Source organism: Arvicola amphibius, chromosome 3 (genome assembly GCF_903992535.2).
Source record: "Arvicola amphibius chromosome 3, mArvAmp1.2, whole genome shotgun sequence".
NCBI lineage: Eukaryota > Metazoa > Chordata > Mammalia > Rodentia > Cricetidae > Arvicola > Arvicola amphibius.
The window spans coordinates 179,949,563-179,974,998 of NC_052049.1; the positions used below are offsets into that span (position 1 = coordinate 179,949,563).

The following is a 25,436-nucleotide window of genomic DNA, read 5'->3' on the forward strand; positions in this document are numbered from 1 at the left end:
AGTTCCAAGGGACCTGACGTGCTCTCCAAAACATGCGCACTTATACAGGAAAATATACACATTAAAGAAAATATAAATAAGCTGGGTGGTGGTGGTACGTGCCTTTAATCAATCCCAGAACTCGGGAGGCAGAGGCAGGGAGATCTGTGAGTTTGAGGCCAGCCTGGTCTACAAGAGCTAGTTCCAGGACAGGCTCCAAAGCTACACAGAAAACCAGTCTGAGGGGGGACGGACAAAGGAGGGGGGACAAGAAAACAAATAAATCCAACCGGGTGTAGTGGTGTGCACCTTTAATCCCAACACTTGAAGCAAAAGCAGGCATCTCTATATGTAGGTTCCAGGTCAGTTCTGGTCTAAATATCATGTTCCAGGCTGGCAAGACCAGTTAAAAAATAAAAATGAATCTTTGGGTATAGTCTCATCATGGGATATGAATTCAACTTTCTATGTATTTCAACAAAAATCATTTCTATATTCCAAAACCAGAAAAAAAAAGTGCTTCATCTCCATGTATACCATGCAGTTATGGTGTGGTGTTCCATGTGCCTCTCTGGTGCTCAGAAGCCTCTGGAGACACCATGGGTGCTGGGAATCAAACCTGGATCCTCTGAAAGCAGAATGTTCTTCATCTGAGCAGTGGGAAGGTAGAGGGAGGTGGGTGTGAGTTTGAGGCCACCCGACTCTATCTACAGAGGAAGTTCCAGGGCAGCCAGGGTTACAAAGAGGAACCAAAAGACCAATAAAGAGCTGCCTGGGAAGTTACGTGTTGGGGGGAATGCTAGGCCTTTGGTTTTGTTCCACTTTTGAAACAAAACAGATAGTCACCTTGTTTTAGGGCACTGAAGTAAACCCTAAGATTATTTTGAGCCACAAAACCTTACCATCTAGCTAGAAAGAAGCCACCTTTAATGGTGCACACCACAGCCCTTGGTGATGGCACACGCCTTTAACCCCAACACTTTAGAGGCAGAGGCAGGTGAGTCTCTTGAGTTTGAGGCCTTTACATAGTGAGTTCCAAACTAGCCAGGGTCTCTCTCAAATCCAGGCAAGCAATTAAAGCATCTGCACAGAACAAAGACTTTTGATGATCCCAGGGGCCTGCCAACCCCAGTATGTGCGCTCTGCTCCCCAGCTCTGTGTGCACAAATCTATGTTTCAGGCCAGCCTGGGGCTAGAGATCCTGCCTATCAGTAATAAGGGCCCTTGGACTGGGGAAAAACAGCCACAGGCTAAGTAGGAGTAATTTCTTGTTTACCTGGTCCTATCCAGGATCCTTTCTCTAATCCAGTAGTTCTCAACCTTCCTAACCTGGGACTCTGTTGCTACTTCACAACTGCAATGAATGGTCATGTAAATACCTGCTTCTCGGTGGTCTCGGGTGAGCCCTGTGCATGGTCATTTGTCCCCCAAAAGGGTTGGGACCCATGGGTGCTCTAATCTCTTACAAACATAACCTTCCCAGGCGGGCAGAGTGTACCTAGCAGTTAGGAAAGCAATACAGCAAAAACAGGAGCCCCAGGCCAGCTTGGGCTACATAATGGAGTTTAGACTGGCTCAATTTTTTTTGTTGTTGTTGTTTTTGTTTTTCGAGACAGGGTTTCTCTGCAGCTTTAGAGCCTGTCCTGGAGCTAGCTCTTGTAGACCAGGCTGGTCTCGCACTCACAGAGATCCGCCTGCCTCTGCCTCCCGAGTGCTGGGATTAAAGGTGTGCGCCACCACCACCCGGCTGACTGGCTCAATTTTTAAGAAGTCCTAGGTGCCCTTGCGCTTGCTGAGTTCAGAACACACTGACAGTGGGTTTGGTGTACCCAAGGCCCTGGATCGATCACATAACAAAAAACACCACTCTGGGGTATCAGAGGGAGATTTTAGCCAGGCTGACAATCTAAAGCGCCCCCCACCAAAAAAAAAAAAAAAAAAAAAAAAAAAAAAAAAAAAAAAAAAAGAATGTGCTGAGGCCTCCATAGGATTTGCAAGGGCACCTCCTTACCCATCCCTGAAGTTTTCAGTCCTGCTTCCCCAACCCAAGACCCTTTTTCCAACATTCTTAGCTTTGACAGGTATGATGGTACACACACGGAATCCCAGTACTTGGAAACAGAGGTAGGTAGATCTCAGTTCAAGCCCAGCCTTATTTGCTTTGTCTAGGACAGCCAGGGTGGACTCTTAGTGTCTCAAAAAAAAGGGGGGGGGGTGATGGCAGGGGATGAAAATGCATGCTGCCTGGAACAAAGCTACACGAACTTCCAGGCACCGTTGCCCAAATATTAGTATGAGGAGAATGTTTGCTGTGTAAGTGCTAAGAGTGAAGAATCAGCAAGCGTCCTTAGGAGGGGACTGCCCCAGAGGCACGGCAAGGCCTGGAGACTCAACCTCGCAGTGGCGCCACTTGGCTGTGCTGCTGGGCTGACAGTGCAAGGCCAGCTGACTTCTGGAGACAAGATAAGAGCTGGCAGGCCAGACCCTGCAGAACTCCCTAGGCAGGATTCCTCTGACCCCAGAACAAGAGGGCAAGGAGGAACACGCCCCAGGCCCAGGAGCACAGCTGGAGACAAGTGTCCTGCGCTTGCTTGCAGGACACCAGAGGTATGAGCCTGTCAACCAAGAATCCACGGCTGGGACACGTGCAGCAAGGAGCAGCAGCTCCTCCATGCTCTCTGGTAAGTTTTCAGAGTGTCCCATTAGGACTGAGAGAGAGAGACAGAACGAACAGAGCTCCATATGGAGACGGATGGAGAGAAGGCAGGCCCAGGGCAAACCTCAGCTGTCAGGATACCCAAATGTCCCAGGGGAAGGAGGCAGAACGCAACTGAGTACAGAGAACAAAGCTCAGAGGCAGGAGGCACACTTGGCAAATCCATAAAAGCAGAGCACAGCCGTGGCCTAGGTGCTTGCTCGGAGGGACAGTGTCAGGGTCTCTCGAAACACTAAAGCACTATTACGCTATGGCCAGACTTAAGAGCGTGTTTGAAAGCCTTTGTCAGGACAGCATCACTCACAAGATCAGCCAGCAGCCTACAGAGCAGTCAGTCGTTAAGTGGACAAAGGAAACAGTCACGTGGGATCGCTTCTAAAGCCTTTTACAGACTGGCTTTTCTAGCCCAGGCTACCCTGATCTCCTGGCAATATGGCCTCAGACTCCAAGTGCTGAGATTACCACAGGTGCAAGGCACTGCACCACCAAGTCCAGCTCTCCACCTTCATTTTATCCCTGCACTTTTGTTGTTGTTCTTTTGTTATTTGAGACAAGGTTTCTTAGTAGCTTGGAGCCTGTCCTGGAACTAGCTCTTGTAGACCAGGCCGGTCTCAAACTCACAGAGATCCGCTTGCCCCGCCTCGCAAGTGCTGGGATTAAAGGCGTGCGCCACCGCCAAAGGGCCTATCCCTGCACTTTTATGTTTTGTGGTATGTGAGTGTTTGTGTGCCTGTATGCAGAGGCCAGGTTAATGCTGAATGTCTCCAGCTCCCCAATAGACATGCCACCGAGTCCAGCTTTGATGTGGTACTGGGGATCTGAACTCAGGCCCTCAGGATTCTACGACAAACACCACCAACTAAGCCAGTTATTCTTCCCCCAGCACTCCCTATGCCATCTCTTCAAAGATATTCCATCCATCATTTGTTTTTCTGTTTGTATGAGATAGGGTCTCTTCTCTGTGTAGTCCTGTCTGTCCTGGAATTCAGAGATCCACGTGCCTCCTCAAGTACCAGGATTAAAGGTGTGCACCATGACTGCCTGGCAAGAAACTCCAACATCTGTGACAGCCTACGTGAAACCAGAGGCCGTGGTGAAAGCTGAGGGAAATAAAGCACGTACTGAAAAAGGCAAAGGCTGCATCTCACTTTCACTATTGATGCTGCAGATGTGATTCAGTGGCTCGACATTTGCCTGGTGTGCGTAAGACCAGGACAGACTCAGAAGCTACAGAGAAACCCTGTCTTGAAAAAAAAAAAAACAAAACAACAAAAAAACAACAACAACAAAAGACCTTGATTTTAATACCCAGCACTGTAAACACTCAGTACACCAAGAGCTAGAACAAGGCCCTGTCTCAAAATGCATTTTCTTATTCATTTATTTTTTGAAAAAGCTGAGAGCCAGGCAAGAGGGCTCAGTGGGTAAAAAGTCTGATACTATGAGTTCCTGGAACCCCCAATGAAGGTGAATGACTCCCGAGAGCTTCCTCGGAACTTAACACTAGAGTATGCACACACTTATATAATAATACAAAGTTTCCTGTGCATCATGGCTGGCTTTAGTAAACGAATTATTTATTTCAAAAGTCGCTAAGGTCTTCTTTCTACAAAATCCAATGAGTACACCAATGAGCTTGACAGTCACTCTCAGACACATGACATTGTATGAGTTATCAATAAAAAATAAAGTGAGCCGGGTGGTGGTGGCGCACACCTTTAACCCCAGCACTTGGGAGGCAGAGAGGCGGCTCTTTCTGAGTTCGAGGCCAGCCTGGTCTACAAGAGTTAGTTCCAGGACAGCCAGGGCTGTTACACAGAAAACTCCTGTCTTGAAAAACCAAACTAAAAGAAAGAAAAAAAAAGAAGAAAGCGAAAAATTGGCCCAATTAATTTTCTACTCAGACATTTCTCATGAGGGAAGGAAGGAAGGAGGAACTTGATGGCCAGTCTCCACCCCCATTTTAAACAGCTCCAGTTTTGCCCAAGGCAGTGTTCTTTAAGCAGGCACTCAGAAATGTTCAAAAAGATCCCAAGGCAATTTACACACAGGGTTGAATGTGTAAATGTTAGAAACCTATAATGCCATCTTAGACAATGCCAGGCTACACACAGTGCCCACAGTATTTAAGAAATGCTCGTTCGTACCCCTAAGTATCCCAAATCAAGACTCCATGCAAATGTCCATGGGGTGGCAGGTGCCAGTACCAGAGAGCCTGCTGCAAGTCTGCTGCTCGGCCAGGCCAGGGACACTGAAAACATCTGAGTTTTAGGTGGAGCATCCTCTGGCCTCGGGAACAAACAAGTGGGAGTATGAACGCGAGGGATTGCACTAACCAAGAATGTAAGAAATAGGACAAGCAAGCAATGCCGGGCAGTGGTGGCGCACACCTTTAATACCAGCACTCAGGAGGCAGAGATTGGTGAGTCTCTGTGAGTTCAAGGCCAGCCTGGCCTACAGAGGACAGCTGGCTACACAGAGAAATCCTGTCATGAAAAAACAGAAGAGGAAGGGAGGGGAGAGAGAGAGAAGGAGAGAGAGAGACTCCTAAACAGGCAAGATAGTGTATGCCTATAACCCCTGTGCGTGGAAAAGACAGGATTGCTCTCAGTTCAAGGCCAACTTAAGCATTTTCTTGAAGAACGGGAATAGGAAGGGAAGGACTCTCAGTTTTTCTGACACCTTATTTTGCACTGGGGCACATAGTGTTTAGCCAGGACACACAGCCTGAAGTTACTTGTACAACATTAAATTCAGAAGGACTTTTTGGGAAGACTCTTCAGAGGGCAGGCTGGAAGAAATGCCTCTTTTGGCATCTGCTCTCAAACCCAGCAGGGCAACAGGGTAAGCACACAGGCGCATGAAGCCTGCTTCCTGGCAGGAAGACTAGCCGGCAGAGAAAGAGAGACCTATTAGCAGGACAGGTGGCGACTGCCATGCTGAGTCCTGGATCTCCCATTCGCCACAACCTGCCACCTCTTAGGCCAGATACAGAGAGCTGGAAGCAGACCAGGTCCCTTGGAGGCTGAAGTTCTGCCTGTCCCCCAATCATATTCCAGCAACTGACAACCCTGCGGCCCCAGGCTGGTCATGTCATGTTCCCAGCTGGCCTTCCAGCCACCTCGGTGGTGATGCTGAAGCTTCCCCTCCACCTCCCAGACACAGAAGACCAATGGTACTACCATCAAAAAGTACTTAATAAGCGCCAAACCGCTTGGGGTTCAGACACAGAATCAGAGGGGTCTGGCCCAGCCTTCAGAGGAGAGGGTCATTTATGACCATTAAGGCAGAGTAAGGCAGGCTCCCAGAGGCTAATAAAACTCCAGGGAAGGAAGTGGGGATTAACCACTTCCTCCCACCTCTCAAGAAGGGGTTTTCATGTTGTACCAAACTGCAGAATAGAAGGTTCTAGGGTGGGGGTAGGGGTAACATCGTCAGAATGGCCTACCCCTGGCCAGGGCCTTGGCAAAGGGAGGAGGCGGCTATGAGAGTCCTCGTGCTTTGACTTTTACACGTGTGGCAATTTTACCAAGTCCTCTTGGCCCGCCCCTTGGCACGGGTCTGGACTCTGTCCAAGTCCAGACCCGCCAGCACTGGAGCTTTAGCGTTTGTTTGCCAAGTGCTGGGATGGCACAATGGCCTAATTCTTTTACATTCCATCCTGACAGTTTTTGCTGGATCAAAAAACAATCCTTACACCAGGCAATAAATACATAATCCTTCAAATTGTACCCTTTTGTCATTTGTTTTGAGACAGGGTATTATTCTATAGCTCTGGCAGTCCTGAAACTCATTATGTACAGAGCAGGCTGGCTTTGAACTCAGATCTGACTGCCTCTGCCTCCTGAATATTCCACCACAACCAGCTCAAATTTCAACTTTATTTAAAACTTATTTCGTCAGCTTTACTCAAGCTTAAGAAATGTAGTTTACAGGAAAAAAAGCTTGGGTTTTTTTTTTGTTTTGAAAAGCGGTCACACTCAGATGGGCTTTGAACCAACTCTGCCTCCAGAATGTTGGGATTCATACACAACCAATGTCTCGGAAACCCCCAGGTAACTTGAAGCTAGTCTTAACTAACTCCCTCCAACTTCCTGGCTTCTCTCTGCCACCTTGGCAGAGTGCTTGGGTCACCAACCCATGCCACCACATCAGGTGGAGAAAAAAATTTACAGACACAGGCAAGCTGAGCCAAGGAGAGTAGGAGAGAGCCCGAGAGATAGCTCAGTAGTTAACTGCTGCTTTTCCAGAGGACCTGAGCTCGATCCTACTCACCAGGGTCCATAACTCTAGTCCTAGAGAATCCAATACCCTCTTTCTGACCTCTACAGGTACTGTCTCCAGATGGTGTGTGGATACCCAGGCAGGTAAAATACCACAGAAAATGTAAATAAAAATAAAAATATAAATATAAAAGATTAAGAAGCATGCTAACTGGGATGGTCTCCTAAATAGACTGAGATCGGAGTAAAGCTTTGGGGATCCCCAACACACAATCACGCCGTAATACACAATCAGTACAAAAACAACCCTCACCCACATTCCCACAGCAGGGAACAAAGTCACACATGCTGAACCAGAAGAGGGCAGGTGTAGCTCTGTCAGGCACCTCATCCCACCCTGCCCTGAAGTGATTTCTCTGAGCCATGAGGTCTCCACAAGTCACACAAAGGTTTTCATGGTGGAGGGACAAGGTTCTGGAGTTCCAATCCAGCTAGGCTGGATACTGGTGGCATGCTTGTTTTATTTTGTTTTGTTTCTCTGTGTTAACAGTCCTGCCTGTTCTAGAACTCACTTTGAAGATCAGGCTGGCCTCAAACTCACTGAAATCCACATGCCTCTGCCTCCCTATAGTGCTGGATTAAAGATGTGCCACCACTGCCCACCAGCTGGCATGCTTTTTTCCAATCCCTGCACTAGAGGCAGAGGCAAGAGGATTTCAGTTCAAGGCCAGCCCAAAATACAAATTGAGATCAAGGGCAACTTCCTAAAGGACCCAGTTTCAAACCAAACAAATAAATAAAAATCATGCATGCACACACAGAACTGAACCTTAAAATCCTCTTCTAGTGTTAGAATCTGTGCCCTCCTGACTCAGCTCCAGAGACAGGAATAGGTGGGAGGTGGGAGGGTCACCATCCGCACAAACCTGTGTTGCAGCCCTGGGAGCCAGAGAAAGCAGAAGCTCTTCCTAGGTGACTCACTGCCCTCCCCTCAGCCCATGCATGCCTGGGGCAAGCTTCCTCTCTTGCCCTAGGCATGCAGGGGTGGGAGGGGTCAGAAAGCCTTTCTGGTCTGGTCATGGAGGCTAACCCTGGTCCCCCTCAAGGATACCCTGTGGGGCTCTGGAGATACAGTAGGGAACCCATTCAGGATGTTCTAAACGAAGCTGTCATACAAAATGTCAGGCACCATCCTGAACCCGGCACACAACACACATACAGGAAAAATGAAGACAACTTATTGTTCTACCTTTTGTGCCGGAAGGGGCTAAATCAGGACCAAAGCAGGAGGTTTTCAGATAAACTGTGGGGACAAGTCACACCTTAAAAGGAAAAAGTTGGGAATTAAGGCAAGTCCCAATTTAGGCCTATTAAGAAGCAGAGGCCCTCCATAGGAGCAGGCTTGCGCACACACCTGCCCCCAGGAAACCCAGGAAGTCAGGTCAAAAGCTAAGTGGCTAAGTACAATTTAGAGTGTTTTAGAAGGTCTAGTCACAGCCAGGTATACCTGCACCTAAGGGGCAGGGCAGGGCTTTCATGATACCATCCATCCAAGACAAGCAGGCCATCCCGCCCAACACTGCAGCAGGACAGCTATTCAAGCTTTTGGGGAACAAAACCCCAGAGAGGAATTCCTACAGCGGGGCATGCAGATCAGCAGGAAAGAAAAGGCAACAGGACATAAGGTACGAAGCCCATTCTCTGGGTGCAGGAAGAAAGGCCAAGAAAGGGTTCCAGTAGCAACTCAAACCAAGGTCTGCAAGCAGCAAGCTGGCCGATGTAGGGTGAGTCCCAGGGCGTGAGGGAGCAAAGTTCAGGAAGAAGCAAGGGAGGAAATCAGGTCCAAAGCCCTGGATTTAATCATTAACTGCCTCTCGAGGGTCTCCTTTGTATTTCTGCTGCGCAATGGCTTTTCCGTAACTCGGGCAAACACTCACACTCTGCCCTTCAAAGCCTGGAAGGTGGGGCTGTTCAAACATCAGCCCTGCATCACAGCACCACAGGGGATGATTCAGGGAGATTCCGCCAGAGAGAATGCAGGAGAGACCCGCCTCTGTTCCTGACTGCTGGCTCTATGGTGATGGCACGGAGGGGAGAAGGGGGACAGCTAAAGATACCTGGGCTTTGGTGGGGACTCACACACCTGCCCGGTTGTCGTCTCTGAGAGCAGACAGGGCAGCCCAGCCAGACACAGTAGCGAATTTCCCAGCCCTAAAGACGTTGAAGCAGGAGGATTGCCACAAATTCAAGAATAATCTGGGACTCACAGCAGGTCCCAAGATAGCCTGTATGAAACCTTCTCTCAAATAATGTAATTAGCTTAATTAAACAAATATTCAGTGGAACCAAACAGCTTCCTTCAGCCAATCTAATTAATCTGACGCTGCTGAACTGAACGGCTACTGTGGATGAGGTCTAACTGCCCAGGCATTTCCCAGATTTCCAAAGGCCCATCTACTCAAAAGCTCCCGGGTCATTTTGGGACACCCCACCCCACCACCACAGACTCTTCATCCCTTTCCTGGGTATACACCACCCAGTCAGTCCCCCTAGTCCAGCCCCCTCTGGTTTTTAATACACTCAGATCCTCCTGGAATCCAGAGACTGTAGGTGGGGAACAAAGCAGAGGACGCCACTCTTCCCGGTCCGAAAGGGTTGGTGAGGGGTGGGAAGAAGGGCTCTGGACCCTGCAGGAAGGAAGCAGCCTGCAGCCTCCAGTAAAGATCAGGGAGTCACGTGCCCCCACTGGTACGATCAGGTCACTTCCCCTGGGACCTCATCATCAGCGGAAGGCTATTCTGAAAGGCACGTACAATAGCGGGTCCATGGCAAAGCTGCCCTGGTGGGGACTAGGAAGTAGCTCTGTTGGTAAAATGCCTGCCAACTGGCCCCCATTTCATCTTCTGCACAGCTTACATTCCTGTTAAGAAGCCAAAATGCAACATTTGCTGAAAGGAAGCCACCTGGCTGCCTAGGCAACTAAGTGCTCAGACCCAATCAATGACCACTACAGAAAATACGCTGTCAGTTCCAAAGGCTCTGGCTCCCCTGCCCTGCCCAGACACCTCTGGAACACCACAAAAGCTGCCTTTCTGGTAACTTTTAAAGCCCTATTTTAATGTAAACGTACAGCACTTTTACCAATGACTCACGCCAAGTGCTGCTGACCAGGAGTCTTTCCATAATCCGGTGACGCAAACAACGGCCCCCAGACGGCAGTCTCTGGGTCTCTGTGTCCCTCAGACACCAGGAAGGAGTTAGGCAAGGCAGGCGGACAGTCGGTGGAAACCACCGATGGAATGGACTTCACCTCCACGTTTTCCAGGCAGTCCTCGAGGAATTCGCCTCCCAGCGGGTATCTGCTCAGTAAAAACAATGTGCCCTGGCCATTTGCCTTGTGGCCCAGAAACAGCAAATGTTCATCATGGGGGAGGGGACAGAATGGGGTTCTCTTGGAGAGGATGTGGTTTTCAGGTAAAGACATCCTGAACCCATCAGCGGTGAGCCAGGCCATGGCAATTTCTACCATTAAGACCCACCCACTTGGGGTCTGGAATGATAGCCTAGCAGCTAAGAACACTGGCTGATCTTTGAAAGGACCTGGGTTCAATTCCCGGCACCCACATGGCAGCTCACAACTGTCTGGTTCAACACCCACCAGGATGTGTACTCACTCAGAAACACATATAGGAAAAACACCAATGCACATAAAAGTTTAAAAAAATTAAAAATAAATAAACCTTTAAAAAAAACCCACCCCACTTACTGGGAGTAGTGATGGTGGCACAGGCCTTTAATCCCAGCACTCGTGGAGGGAGATCTGTGGGTTAGTTCCAGGACAGGTTCCTGTCTTTGGTAGGGGAGACTTATAGGGCCTGCAAGACAGCTCAACAGGTAGAAGCTTGCTGTTAAGCCTGCCAACCTGAGTTCAACCCTCAAGACCCACACGGTGAAAGGCGAAAACAAGCTCCCCCAAATTGTCCTCTGACCTCCACGTGCGGAAAAAATAAACAAAATGTAATTTTTAAAAAGAGTAAGAAGTTGGCCAAAGTATGCTGAGCAGAAAACTCAAAGGAGGAAACCCAAATGAGCAGCAATAGGACACACGAAAGCTACACCCATCCGCCTTTTCTGGTAATCACGGAAGTGTGGGGTAAAACAGGACCGGACCGGCCATTTTTCTTCCATTAGATTGATGGCAATAGGCAGACAGTGGGAGGAAATGGGGCTGGTGGTGGGGGTATAGCAAGGCCTGGGGCTATTAACATTTCAAATGTGCCTCTTCAGGGTCCCAGGGTCCCAGAAGTCCGAGGGAACCAGGCCAGGAACTGCTGCTGGGGAAAGACCAAGTATTCCTGCCAGCCTAAGGAGACCACACGGAGGCCCAAGCCTGGAGCAGTAAGGGGCAGCCAGCTCTCAGTGGAGCATTCAATACCGTTCTGCAAACAGCTTCATGGCTTTGTGTGCATGCATGACTGCTAGGAAGACACGAGGGTCTAGCACTTTTAATTAATTTGCGACTATCAGGATAGCTCTGCAGTTAAGAATTCTTGGGCCTCCCCAGCACACACATGATGGTCCACAACCATCCCTAACTCCGGGTCCAGGGAATCTGACGCCCTCTCCAGACCTCATGGGAACTTGGCACATGTTTGGGTACACATACATACATACATACATACATACATATATAAACAAAGCTCTCATACATACAAAATATGTTTTTTAAAGCTTTTCTGGGCAGGCTTGGATTAAAAGGTGTGTGCCACCGGGGCTGGGCACAATTTTTTTTTTTACTTTAAATTTACAGATAACCTAAAGGACACATTTAGGTACAACGGTATGTTAAATCAGGACTAGAATGAACGAGATAAATGTTCTTTAACAAATATGAACAAGGCAAGCTGGGTGGTGGTGGTAACACAAGCCTTTAATACCAGCACTGAGAGGCAGAGGCAGGTGGATCTCTGTGAGTTTGAGGCCAGCCTGGTCTACAGAAGGACAGCCAAGGCTACACAGAGAAACCTTGTCTCAAAAAAAAAAAAAAGAAAAAAGAAAAACAACAACAACAACAACAACAAAAAAAACTAAATCTGAACAAGGCAGTCCCAGGTATGCCTGTTTTCCTAAAATGAGCGAGGCCAGCAAAGGGCAGGGCAGATGAAGGCTGAAGAGACTCAGAAAAATGACATCCTAATGGATAAGCAAACTATAAAAACCCAGTCAGGCTTTAGAAGATCCTCTAGTGCAGGGCGGTGGTGGCGCACGCCTTTAATCCCAGCACTTGGGAGGCAGAGGCAGGCGGATCTCTGAGTTCGAGGCCAGCCTGGTCTACAAGAGCTAGTTCCAGGACAGGCTCTAGAAACTACAGGGAAACCCTGTCTCTAGTGTGACGACTATAGGGACACAATTTAAAAACAAAATTGTCAGAGGCAGGTTGATCCGAGAGTTCAAGGCCAGCCTGGTCTACTGAGTGAGTTCTGGGACAGCCAGGGGTCACACAGAGAAACCCTGTCTCAAAATACAAAAAAACAAAACTGTCATCCTGTGCTCCAGTTTCAAGTGTTACCAAAGCAGCTGCAGTAGGTTTCTGTGGTGTTGGGAATGGAACCCAAGCTTGATGCCTACTGGGCAAGAGCCCTGCTACTTAGAAGCACTCAAAAGAGTTCATCCATGTGTGCACTTCTTCTGGTAACTGAGAAAACCTGCTTCAGATGGAGAGAAGACTCTCACCACTGACAACAGGCACCTGGCACAATGGAAATCAAAGGGCCGCATGGAGAGCACAGAAGGCAAGCAGCCTGGAAGGGAGTCCTACCGGCCTAGGAACAGAGATCCTGAAGAGATGACATCATGAATTTAAACGCCATGCTGAGCTTCTCCAGTCGCCCCTGGACTATCAGCAGAAAAATGCAGCACCCACAAATTCAAGGCCAACCTGGGTGATACCGTGAGGTTCTATCTGGGAGAGGGAGAGAAGTAACAAGACTACACATCATCCCTCCGAAGAGGAAAAAACCATGAGAGCTCTCTGTTCTAGGCCAGTGAGCAGATCCAGGGCTGAGAGGACCCAGGCTCAGGTTCCCAACACCCATATAGTGGCTCACAGCCACCTGCAGCTCCAGGTCCACCCAGGGTCCTCTTCTGATCTCTGCAGATACTGCACAAATGAAATGCATAGACATACATAAAGTCAAACTAAGGGGCTAAAGAGATAACTCGGGGTAATAGACAGGTCTTTCAGAGGGACCCAAATTTGATTCTCACCACCTACCACATGGCAACTCACAACTGACGGCATCTCTAGTTCTAGGAGGTCCAACACCCTCTTCTGACTTCCACGGATACCAGACATGCACGCGCTCCAAATATATATACAAGCAAAATACCCATAAACATAAAATACTTACAAGAACGTTTTTAAAAACTTTTTAAGCCAAGCACACAGACGGAGGAAAAATCCTAAGGCAGCCAGCTGGAGGGGGAGACAAAGGGGACAATCTATTCTGCATTTTGGCTAGAGCAATTTTTACCAACAGGTGTTGCCAAATGGGGTGAAATCTATGCTAAATGGTGAACAGACCCACCCAAATAGAGAGCCACTGGGGCAGGTCGTTAGTAGAGGCTAGCCCTCTAACCAAGCCCACAAGAGGCAGTAAGCAAACCCACTGGCTGGGGAGGGGCTCCCATCCTGAGTGCCTTCTGGCAACCTGCCGGGATCCTCTCCATCTCAAGGAGGTAACCTCAGGCCACACCAAATTTCACCTCTGGAACCCACACATTCCCCCGTCTTCCAGCGGCAGCTAGCTACCCACAGGGCAGAGAACAAAGCTCCGCACTCATGTCCATAAAGACTATTAACAAATACAACGTTGGAATCCGGAGGGCTCACACAGCTCCGTGGGCTAAGGGGTAGGGCGCCTTGAGAGGGAGTCCCCAGCGAGGCCCAGTCTTGAGTGAGCTGCTCGCACACATTGGACACGATCAAATTGTCAGGTTCACGTGTGAGGCCATAAGGAAATATAAGTCTCATGACACTGAGATTACAGGCTTGGGCCACCATGTCAGGCTCTTACCCCCTGTGCCAAGCCACCATACCCGACTTCACCTTCTACCATGCCTTGCCAGCAACAATCCAGGAGCTGAGCCACTCAGCACAAACTGAGCAGCCCCAGGGCCCCACCTAAGGACTGCTAGACTCCTTTTTACTTGGGTTGGAACGTGCTTCCCACAGTTTGCTTTTATTTGCACCCACTCCCTGACAAACAGGGCAGTCAGATGACAACCAGCAAGGGCCATTTGCCAAATGGGGTCTTGGAAACTGAACTCAGGTCTTCTTCAGGTTTGGAGGACACCATCTTTACCAGTTCTGCTACCCCACTGGTCCTATCTAGGCAAGCACCTCCTAATTATCCTTGGCTTGGCCTTAAATTTCCAGCAACTCTCCTGCCCCTGCTTCCTGGGTGCTGAGATTACAAGAATGAGCCTCCAAGCCCAGCCTTAGATCTATCAAGATCTGGCTCCTAACGGATACATTCAAATATAGTCCACCACACTCCAGAAAAGAGGCAGAACTTTGTACCTTCCTAAAAGGTGGGTGATGGTCTCCATGACGACACATTCCCTGGACTCCAGCCACAAGAGGCTCTGAAGAAACCACCTCCACAGCCAACATTGAAAGCCCCTCACTCCCCTCACTCATTCTTCCGAGACTTCCAGCCCCAACCAACTCACCTGAACCTGCCAGGCCCCACCAGGCTCCTCAGCAGCTCAGGTTTCACGGAATAGACCATATCCATGTAGAGCAGCCAGGATGGAAGGCTGAGACCTCCTGCCCAGTTCCCTTTCCTCTCCAGCCCACAGGCTGTGTGAAGACAGACATCCCAGACACAGTGAGAAAGACTAGAGAGCCATCCAGAGCATTTCAGAGCTATCACTTTGGCCATCAACCAGAAACTTTTATCCCAAAAGCAGGAGCCTTGCTCTGTAACCTAGAATGACCTGGGAACTTTCAATCCTCCTGCCTCAGCTGGAATGACAGGTACAGCTAACTACAAACTATCGTCTTAAGGAACAGAAGTAGAACGTAGGAGGCAAGGATCACACCTGCAAGCCCCACACGATCCTGAAGCTACAGATGTCTTAACCAATAAGCTGGCTCCAGCTCAATGAGTAAGTGGGTGACCTGGCTCCATCTCTCCAGGCCAGACCCATCTGTAGTCCCAGCACTCTGGAGGCAGAGGTGCGTGGGTCTGCTCTACGGAGGGAACAAACTCCACCCACAAACTTGTCCTCTGACCTCCACATGTGCCCCACACAGACACCAATGCATTATTTATCTTTATTATATCTGTTTTTATTACCCCACACTTACGCATACATTGGGAAAGACGTTGGCTAGAAGCCTACGATGGATTCTAAATCAACATGCTATGCTCTCTCTTTGGCACTGATCCTGCAGGGCACAGACCGAATGAAACTGCAGGTGTTAAAATGTCCAACACACTGCACTGCTGTGCCTCAGCGTGTGTGTGTGTGTATGTGTGTCTGCGTGTCTGCGCACGTGCAGCTCTCCGCTTGCAGGAGGCCTGGGCTTCCATGCCCAAGGGAAAGGACAGAACAAACTGAATTGGCCTGTACATCAAGGTGTTTATTAGCAAAATATGGAGCAGTTTATTTTGCTTTCAGTCTAGCCTCTAGTCCCTCCTGTCTCAGCTCCAGGGTAAGTGGCACTGAGGGAAAGTGGGTTGGTCCATGAGTCACACCACACGGGTCTGTCACTGCATGGGAGTATGGATTCCCAGAGGCCAGCTGTGGCCTGCAGGCCTGGCTGCTAGGCACTTAACTCCAGGGCTTAAGGGATGAGCATCTCTCCGGTCCCAGGAAACAGGCATTTTTTTTTTTTTTAAATCTGTGAAAGGTTATGGTTCTAACGCAGCTAGCCAAACATTCCTTAAGTAATACAATGAAGCTAGTGACAGGTAAGATACACAGGCTCCCCACCTACTTACGCTCCAAAATCCAAGACACAGCTCCCACCAACAAAATGTCCCAGGGAGGCAAAGCCATGAGGTCCTGTCTTTTCATTCTGTGCTTTTCTGCCCCAAACTGTTACCGCTGACCAACACATGCTATCGCAAGAAACTTATCTGACTTCAGTCAAATAAGAGGGGCTGGAGAGATGGCTCAGCACTTCCAGGACTCTGCTTCAATTCCCAGCACCCTCATGGTGGCTCACAATCACCTATAAATCCAGTCCTAGGACATCCGACACCTCTTCTGGCCTCCATCAGCATCAGGCATGTGTAGTATACAGACATAAAAAGCAAAACACTCACACACATTTAAAAAAAAATTTAAAAATTAACAAAGGCAGAGTCTGGTGGTACACACCAGCCAAAGAGCTATATCAAAAAAGCAAAACAGCCGGGTGGTGGTGGCACACACCTTTAATCCCAGCACTTGGGAGGCAGAGACAGGTGGATGGATCTCTAGGCCAGACTGGTCTAGAGTTCCAGATAGAGCGAGTTCCTGGACAGGGCTGTTACACAGAGAAACCCTGCCTCAAAAAAACAAAACCAACAATAACAACAAAAGACTTGGGGCTGGAGAGATGGCTCAGAATTAACACACCATTCAAGACAAACAGCCCCCACCCCCAGTCAACTCGCTGACACACAATTACAGAAAGCAGGCATCCTTAGAGGAGATCACCTCTCCCTGAAGCACCTAGTTTGAGGAACTGGCAAAGTTTGAGGTAGGGATCCCTATGATAATTAAACTGGGATCCCTGCTGGGAGAGGGGACCCCTCACTAGGTGAGGTTGATCTGAGAAGAATTTAAAACTGATTTGAGAAATCTATTTTAGGAACAAAACTAGCCCATTAGTAATCTAATATAGATCTCCCAAAAAACACTCAGTAGGTTTAGGTGTAAGAATCCCCCAGCAAGAATCCACCTATTCCCCGTCCCCTTCATCAGTTTTTTTTTTTTTAAAGTAGTTGTAAACAAGTTTTCACATTTAACGTACAGGGAGGGCCGCTGTCACTTTCAGATGCAAATATCCAACACCTTGCCCACAGCCCCAAACCTGCTAATTCATTTGATTTCAAACTAAACAAAGGCACTGGAGAGACTGCTTTTGATAATAGCTGAGAACCTGGGTTCCAAGTCCACTTCTGGCTACCCAGGTTCCCTCAAAGATTCAAGCAGAAGGTGGTTAAAAAAGACACCCAAAGTGGAAGAGACGCTCACACCACCCAGGAGGGACTGTTGAGATTGGTAAGGCGGGTAGAGAGAGGGACGAAGGAGGGGCTTCAGGCTGCCAGGACGAACTGTCACTCTCACTGGTACCCTCTTGTCCCCCCAAACAGAAATAAAAACAGCCTCGGGGTGCCATATGCTTCTGTTGGGGGGGGGGGCGGCGGCAGTATTTTGAAACTGCAAACATGGGCTAAAACTCATCCCAATGACCTACCATTAATTACTAAGAATGAAGCCAGCTACAATAAACCTTGACCTATGTTTGGAACTGGATGGAGAAAGAGCAAGAGTAAGCAAACCATGTGACTCTGAGTGCCAGAGGGGATTACACTTTAGAACTGGAGGACAGTCAAATAAGAGGGCCCTGCTGAGTGATCCAAAGGCTGAGGCCAGAACTGAATTTGAAGTAAGCCAAGAACATAGCAGAACCTGGCTGCAGCCAACAAACAAGACAGGAGAACAAATCAGAATCTCAAGTTAGAAGAATACACTTTCGAATCTTCATACTTCAAAAAACAAAACCCCAAATTGGTTCCCACAAACAAGGACAGATACAACCGACTTCTGCTTTAAAAGATAAAGGCTGCGGGGCTATGGCTCAGCAGTTTATTAAAGCATTGGCTGCTCTTCCAGAAGACCCAGGTTTAATCCCCAGCACCCACGTGGCAGCTCACAACTGTAACTCCAGCTCCAGGGGATCCAGCACTTTCACACAGGCCTAGGTTCAGCCAAAGCACCAATGTACATGAAATATATATATTAAAAAAAGCTGGCTCAGGCATTCGGGATTAAGTTGAGATCATTTTAAGGCGCGTGTTTTTTTTTTTAACAAACTAGACACTGTAGTAGCCTAGCCTCCTGAGTCTGAAGGGCTAGACTCTTCTAAAACCTAGTATTTACATCACCAAAATAAAAGGGAACACCACCAAAGTAGATAAAAAAATTTCCTTTCTCTAAACCCCAAGGTTTCTCTAGTCCAGATCCAACTAGATTTAAAATTTAACTTTGATAAAGGACAGTCAGTGAAGCCTGTAAAATTCTCCTTCCCCCTAAAAACGCCTTCACTGATATCCAAGACACAATCCAAACACTGACAACCAATTTTTATAAACTATCATGTCCATGAATTCCAAAACAGGAATCTTCCCTCCTTGAGATAATTTCAGAGGCACATACTGCTAGGTCCCCCACCATGCAGATACCACAGCCTCTGTGTGTTCCAGTTTATGGCCTTTCATGTATCTGAGGTAACCTCATCAAGCAAAACACACCAATGAAATCCCACTCTCTCTGCACTTCAATAAATAGTCCAAAGTTTAGCAGTCAGCAAGTGCCCGCCAAGTTTTTATATTAAAAATATTTTCTGAACCACAGCCTCTGTTATCACTTTTGAGGTATTCGGAGTTTACTTTTGTAGCCCACAGATGAGATACACGCACTGTGACCTGGGGACCTCCAGCTCTCTCCCACCAATGACATTACAATTTAAATCCCATTTTTTTTTTGGTAGGAAGTTTACCGTAAATCTGACCTCCAGAGATGGATGGATGAAGAAAGGTAGGAGAGTGGATTCTGGTTTGGTTTTGACACTGTAATCCTAGCACCCTTTGGCCTGCTGAGGCAGGAGAATCAGGATGAGTTAAGACCAGCACGGGTGGTCCTGACTGACTTACAACCAGGAAAGAGAGGAGAAAGGAACCAACTACTTTGGCATTCACGCATAAATGAGAAACAAAATTGTATGGTTTTAAAACCCATTTTTCATGGATTTTGTAATTCACACACATTTTTTTAAATGCATGATTTAAAACGCGCTCGTGCGCACACACCCCCACCCACACTGGGTTCCTGAACACTAAACGCAGCTTCAATCCTGAATATGACAACGGTGCAGAATACAGGCATGATGCTCACTCCAGGAGACAGGACCTCACACAACCAATTATTTTAGGCAGCAAATTGCCTTGTTTGAAGTGGAAGACCTTAGCCACATCAGAGAGTCACAGGAAGATCCTATATTCTTGAGTTAAATCAGTTTAATTCTGGATCTTTCGGGAACCCAGTTTCCGGCTCAACTTCCTGAGGACGACCTTCATTCACCTTCAACCCTAAATTTAAAACCCCATTTTCTGCAAAATGGCCAGGAACAATATTGCCATCATAGTGTTCCCCTGAGATCGGGATGGCAACATCATCACCTGTCACCTGTTCCCTGCAGGTCCCCAGGAGCCCTGCCATTTTAACCAAGTGTGCTTGCTGCCCAGTTCTGAGACACATACCGATTTCCTTCCCAGTACGACTTCTAAAGAAAGTGAAGGGCTCCCATCCTAGGTGGCTGTCAGGGCAAACCTCAGAGAGAGCAGTGAGATGCTCACAAGGCACTAGCAGTTTCAAGATGTGTGGCCATGGGGCTCGGTCCCTAGGATGAGAAAGAAACCTCTACCCCATCCCTGAGGTGCACAGTGCCTCTAGGGACTAACTGGCTCTCAGGCTCAGAACTAGCCAAAAGCCAGAGCAAGCATGTCTCCCTTTGCTGGAAAACCCAAATGTATCCTGTCCTTTAAGCTTTCTTTGTAGCCCAGGCTTGCCTCAACTCATCACCAGGCTCCTGCCTCACACGGGGATTGCAGATGTAACCCATTTCCGAGCTCCTTTCAGGTTTTCAAGCTCTTCTCATTTTTATTTAAACCAAAAATGTTCAGACATCATGTCTCAGTTTCTAAATTCAGGGCTTGGGGGATACCTGAGGCCATCTCCCCAGAGAAGCTCCATTTCCCCCGCAAAAGTCAGGTGTTGGGCAGGGCACTGGAACCATCACCATCCCCAGAAGGAAAAGACACCCCAAATTATTTCTCCCTGTTGACACACAATTAACTTGACATCCTTTAAAAACCTCATGCAGAGGTGTTCTGTGTACCAAAGTCCAGACAGGGGTCCCATCTATCATCTCCCCAAAAGTGAAGACAGCAATGTATCAATCACCACCCCCCCCCAAAAAGGAGCCCAGGTACTTTCCCAGTCAGAGGCAATGACTTTTTAAAGGAACAACTCCCTGAGACCCCTAGCCATCGTTTCCTTCAGGAGGGAAGAGGAAGATTTGTTGGTCTTTTTATTCAAAGCTCCAGGCTGTCACCCTCACATTCAGTAAGAAAAACAAACATCTAACCATTTCTTGCTTTAACGGAAAACTGAGAAAGAAGAATCTTGCTCGAGACTCAGCAAGCTTGATGTTACTTTCAGCAGCCTCCCATCTTACTTCCCTGACCCCAAATGTCGAAAGGGACTTTTAAAGGCATCTGGGTGGGACCCAGGATGGAGACATGCCTCATTTTGGTCTCATAAGCTCTCCCACACGGTTCACATGGTTTGATAATTTACAGTGCAAAGAAACAATGAAATCATGTCACCTACAGGGTGACATTAGCAAAAAGCCCGACTTTTCCTAAATGTGACCTGTGAGGGGAAAAAGGGGCTTCAAAGACGGGGAGAGACACAGGAGGGGGTGGCACACACCTTTAATCCCAGCACGTGGGAGGCAGAGGCTGATGGACTAGAGGCCAAGCTGGACTAGAGTGAGTTCCAGGACAGCTAGGGCTGCAGAGAAACCATTAAAAAAAAATGGGGACAGAGAGAAGACCAGAAAGGAAAAAAGGAACACAAAACTAGATATTTACTGACACAAAAGCACAAGAAAAGGAAGCCAGAGACCTGGTGATGAAGGAAGTAGCTAGGAAAAAACGCTCCTATGAAGATGCCATTAAGAAACTCACTGTGGTCAGCTTACTCAAACATGTTTTGTTTTGAAGTGAAGCCAGTCATGGTGGCTCCCATCTGTAATCTCAGCATTGGAGCATTGGGTTACATAGTTCCAGGACACCCTAGGCTAAAGAGACCCTACCTCAAAAACAAAACAAAAAAAAAAAAAAAAAAACAGTGAGTTAGTTTCTCGCAAATCAGTCAGCACCAAACACCTACAGTCTTGGCCCAAATGGAGCACCTTTGACTAAAAATTTAAAAATAAATAAATAAATAAAAATTTCAGCTCTTTCCCTTCCATAGAAACAAACCCGGATTCCCGGCCTTGTCCTGGCACTTGATCCTAATCTGCAAGTGAACTGGCTCCATCTCCCTGCTCAGGGATTTTCTATAAGTAATGAAAGAACATACTAGAAGCATCAAACCACGACTGTGAGAAAACGGGAGTCAACCCACGGCTGAAAACCGAAGTGAACTTCACTTCAGGGGAAAAAAACTTAAAAAGCTAGCGTCCTCGCATTAGAATTTCAAACTTTTTTCTAGCCCAGTCACAATTTAAGGCCAGAGGGTGGCTCCGCCCTCCTCCCCACGTTAAGATGTGGACCCGGCCGCGGCGGTGCCGGCAATCCCACTCTAAATCACGCGGGACTGCGAAACCCTTGTTTGTAACCCTGCTCTCCTCCCAGCGACAGCGAACGCACAGGGTCTCATATTTCCAGGTAGAGCTAGACGAGTTTACCCAACCCATCAAGGGTGGTCCGCCAAGCCTCTGCTCTCAGCTTCTAGTGGATGGACTAAGTGGTGACCGTCCAGTATCAAAGTGGGGGGAGGAATCAGGAGCGCAAAGGGACAATCAGGTCCGAGGGCAGCAATACAGCCCCCAGGATTGAGCGGCGGGTGGCTGCCCAAGTGGAGAGCGCATGTGGATAGGCAGGGTGGCGACCAAGTTCCCGCGGGATGGGAGATGGGGCCAGCTTGGGAACAGCGCCAAAGTCCCAACGGCGGTGGTCCCAATCTGGCTTCTGTCGCTCTCTCAGGAGCCCCCACGAGGCCACATGGTCACCGCACGTTGGGTACTCACCAACCAGAGCATGCCTTACACACAGTACGTAAAACAACTGTAGAAGCAAAATTAAGGAGTCAATTCCGGGGGTACCTCGGTTCTCAAAAAGCCATATGCTTTTTACCAACAACCAGACAGACCACCCGGAGAATGCCAACTTGTGCAAATGACAACAAAATCCAAGTCCTCGGACCCAGCACACACATGGGAAGCAAGTCCGCACCTCAACCACCCCTTCCCCACCACGGAGAGCCTCTCAGCACGTTGGGCGGCCTCTGGCGGACCCACACAAAAGGAGTCCACGACTCCAAACACACTTATCTCTTCCAAACTCGTGCCCGACTGGATACACCAACTGCACATCTCATCACGCAGGAGAAAAATAATAATATAATAAATATAGGTGAACTGGCGAGATGGCTTACTGATTAAAAGGCACTTGTCTCAAAACCTGAAACGACCCGACTTCGATCCCCAGGACTCACAAGAGAAATGGGGGAAAAAACCGATTCTGAGACCTCCACACACGAGTGCAACCAAATGTAAAAATTAAATAAAAAAACAGTGAAATCCGGGAGCTGGGAGTCTATGGGTAGACTTGCCTAGCAAAAAGCCCTGGGTTTGATCCTCACCCCTAAAGAAACACAAAAAAAGGTAAACAAAAAAAAAAAAAAAGAAAGAAAAGGAGGGAATCCAATGTTTTGGGACAGGACATACACAGGGAAAGAAGATGTAGCCAGGTCGTGGTTCTCTGAGGAACTTAAGGGTGGAGATGTGATACAACCCTGCAAAACGGTCCCCTCCCCTCGCCCGCGTCCCACGCGCGCTCACCTCTTCATCGTGGTGCTGGCAGAAGCCGAGCCGCTCCGGGAACACCGAAAGAATGGAGAAGGGCGCGCCAGCGAAGGGCGGCCCGAGCCCAAGCTGCTGCGCCGCGGAGGCGGCCGCTGGCCCCGGCGGGCCGCGCTCGATGTAATGGTCCTTGGTGAGGCGCACGCGCTGGTGCGCGCGGACACAGTTGTCGCACAGGTGTTCCTGGCAGTCGAGGCAGCGCGACGAGGCGGCATTGCCCTCGTCGCACGAGCTGCAGCCGTGCGGTCGGCGCAGCAGCAGCGCCGCGGGGGAGGCGGCCGGGCCAGGAGGCGGCTGCGGTGGCGGAGCGGCAGCGCGCTGGGGCGGGTGGTGCGCGTGGTGCCGGTGGTTGCTGTGACCGCCCGCGCCCCCGGGGCCGCCGCCCGCTCGCCCGTTCTTGGGCGGCGGCTCTTCGGCTGTGGCCACCACAGCATCCAGCAGGTTGCTGAGCAGGAAGGCGGACGACGGCAGCGCGTCCATACCCGCCGCCTCGGCTAGGACCACTTTCTGGTCGCACACGGGACAGCGCAGCTTCAGCGCCTCGCTGGGGCCTGCGCCGCTGGGGGCGGGCAGCCGGTGCGCCTCGAGGCACGGCCGGCAGAAGGCGTGCAGGCAGGGCAGGACGTGCAGGCGCCGCGCCGCCGCCCCGGGGCCGCCGCCGCCCGCGGACGACGTGGACGTCTGCGACGACGACGACGAGGCGGACGAGCTGGAGGAGAGCGGCGCGGGCGAGCCGCACATCTCCTTGCACAGCAGGCAGATCTGGAAGTCGGTCTCGGGGAACGAAGCCATTTGCAGGCGGGCCGGAGGGAAGAGGGCGTGCGGCGAGGAGGAGGAGGGCGCGCGGCTCACTCAACAGAGCGCATCGAGGACGCGGTGGAGGCGACCCCTGGGCCACCTCGGTACGGCGGGCATGCACCGCCACTCCGCAGCTCCGAGCGTCCGCCCAAGTCCCAAAGTCCGCCGTGGAATGCGGTCCCGCGGCGCCAGCGGGGAAAAAAAATTGGTCTCGACGAGTCTTGCGTGTGTTGCTTTTTTTTTTTTTGCCCCCGGCTAAACGGATGGAGTCTCCTGGAGGAAGGGGAGAACGCCCCGAAGTCGCAGCAGCAATAGCTGCCCCAGTCCCCGCGCGCGACGCCGGCCGCCCCGCCGCATGACGCGGCGGCAGGAGCTCCTGCGTGGCGGCCGAGACGCAGCCTCCCCCGCGGCGCGGTCGGCTCGAGCGCGCAGCTGCACCTCGTGCGGGGGCCCCCGGCCCGCGGAAGCACGCGTGCCAAGTACGCACGCGCGCTCCACGCACTCCGCGCCTCTGCTCAGCCCAGCCGGGCCGCGGTCTCTGTGCGCTCACACGCACGCGCGCCCCACGCGGCCCGGCGCCCGCGTGTTCCCGGGCCTCCTCGCTCTCTCTAGCGCGCGCTCCGACCCTTCTCCGGCCTCAGGCGCTCCGCGGCGCGGGGCCGCAGGTCCCCGCGGGCCGCCCTGAATTATTCATCGGCGGGAAGATATTGGATGTACCCGCCGCCCGCTCCGCGCGGGGCCGTCGTGCAATGCTATCCGCGTTCCGCGCGCGCCGTGCGCCCCTCCTCCTCACGGCCGTCCTCTCCGAAACCTGGGCTGCGAAGGGGGGATCACATTTCCTTTGTCATCGGGCCATTTCACCCTCGCTCGGGTCCCCCCTGCAATCCCGGAGCCTCGGGGACCCAGCCTCCCTCCCGGGCGTGCTGGAATCAGAGGAGCCGCCGAGAGACCCGCGCGGCCACTTCAGGAGCCGCGTGGCCAACGCCGCCCGCGGCTCCCGCCTGCGTCATCCTCCTGCAAACGAGTCACCGAGCGGGGACGCGGGTGGCCCCGGCTGTGCGCTGCGCCTACCGGGCTCTGGCTCTCCCGGTGCCCTGGTCTCCTAGGTTGCTTTGGGTTTTATTTTGCACAACTCCCCTGAAACGGGGGGCACCGTGCGCGCGCGCGTACCCTTCTTTCTCCGCTTTGCCGCCTCTCGGAACGCCGGTTATTGGGACTGATCGGAATTCGGAATCCTTTTAATCTCCAAAGGAGCAAACTCACTTCCGCCCGAGTGCTGGGAGGGGTGGGGGAGGGGAGGCCGGGGAGGGGGTTCCAGGCAAACAGGAAACATTAGCCCTCTTGGCCCGGCCCGCTTTTGTGTGCGCCTCCCCTCCTCCCACCACCCTCCTCCCCCGCTCCGGCCGCGGGGGAGACGATCGCCCCCAGGCCTCAGTGTGACGACCTTTGGAACCTCCCGGGCGAGGAGCGCAGAGCGACTCTTCCGTTTATTTAAAAAAAAGAAAGAAAGAAAAAGAAAAAAGACTTTATTCGGAATCCCTGCCTCTTGGAAGCTGATGGCCACTGCCCGGGAGAGCTAGGGTTGCCCCGCTCCACAGCCCCCACCCCCTTTTTTCTCTTCCCTTTCCTTTGCATTTCTCTAGGACTCTGCAAAGCTGAGACCGACCTCGAAGCAGCGCACAGTTGTGCAGTTGGATGTGTGCAAATAAACGAATCTGAATTCTGATCATCCGAGGGGCCGGTTACCCTGTTTTAATGGGAGCCCAGGCAGCTGTTAAGAGGAGGT

General features: G+C 50.3%; 1 protein-coding gene across 1 annotated transcript in view; it reads right to left on the minus strand.

Moving 5' to 3' along the window:
- Positions 1-23,644, minus strand: part of Trim71 (tripartite motif containing 71) — a 46,119-nt gene extending 22,475 nt beyond the window's left edge. Inside the window, exon 1 of the mRNA XM_038324458.1 lies at positions 22,832-23,644. Within this exon, the coding sequence (XP_038180386.1) occupies positions 22,832-23,644 (813 nt within the window). The remainder of the gene's footprint in view (positions 1-22,831) is intronic.
- Positions 23,645-25,436: the final 1,792 nt, after the last annotated feature.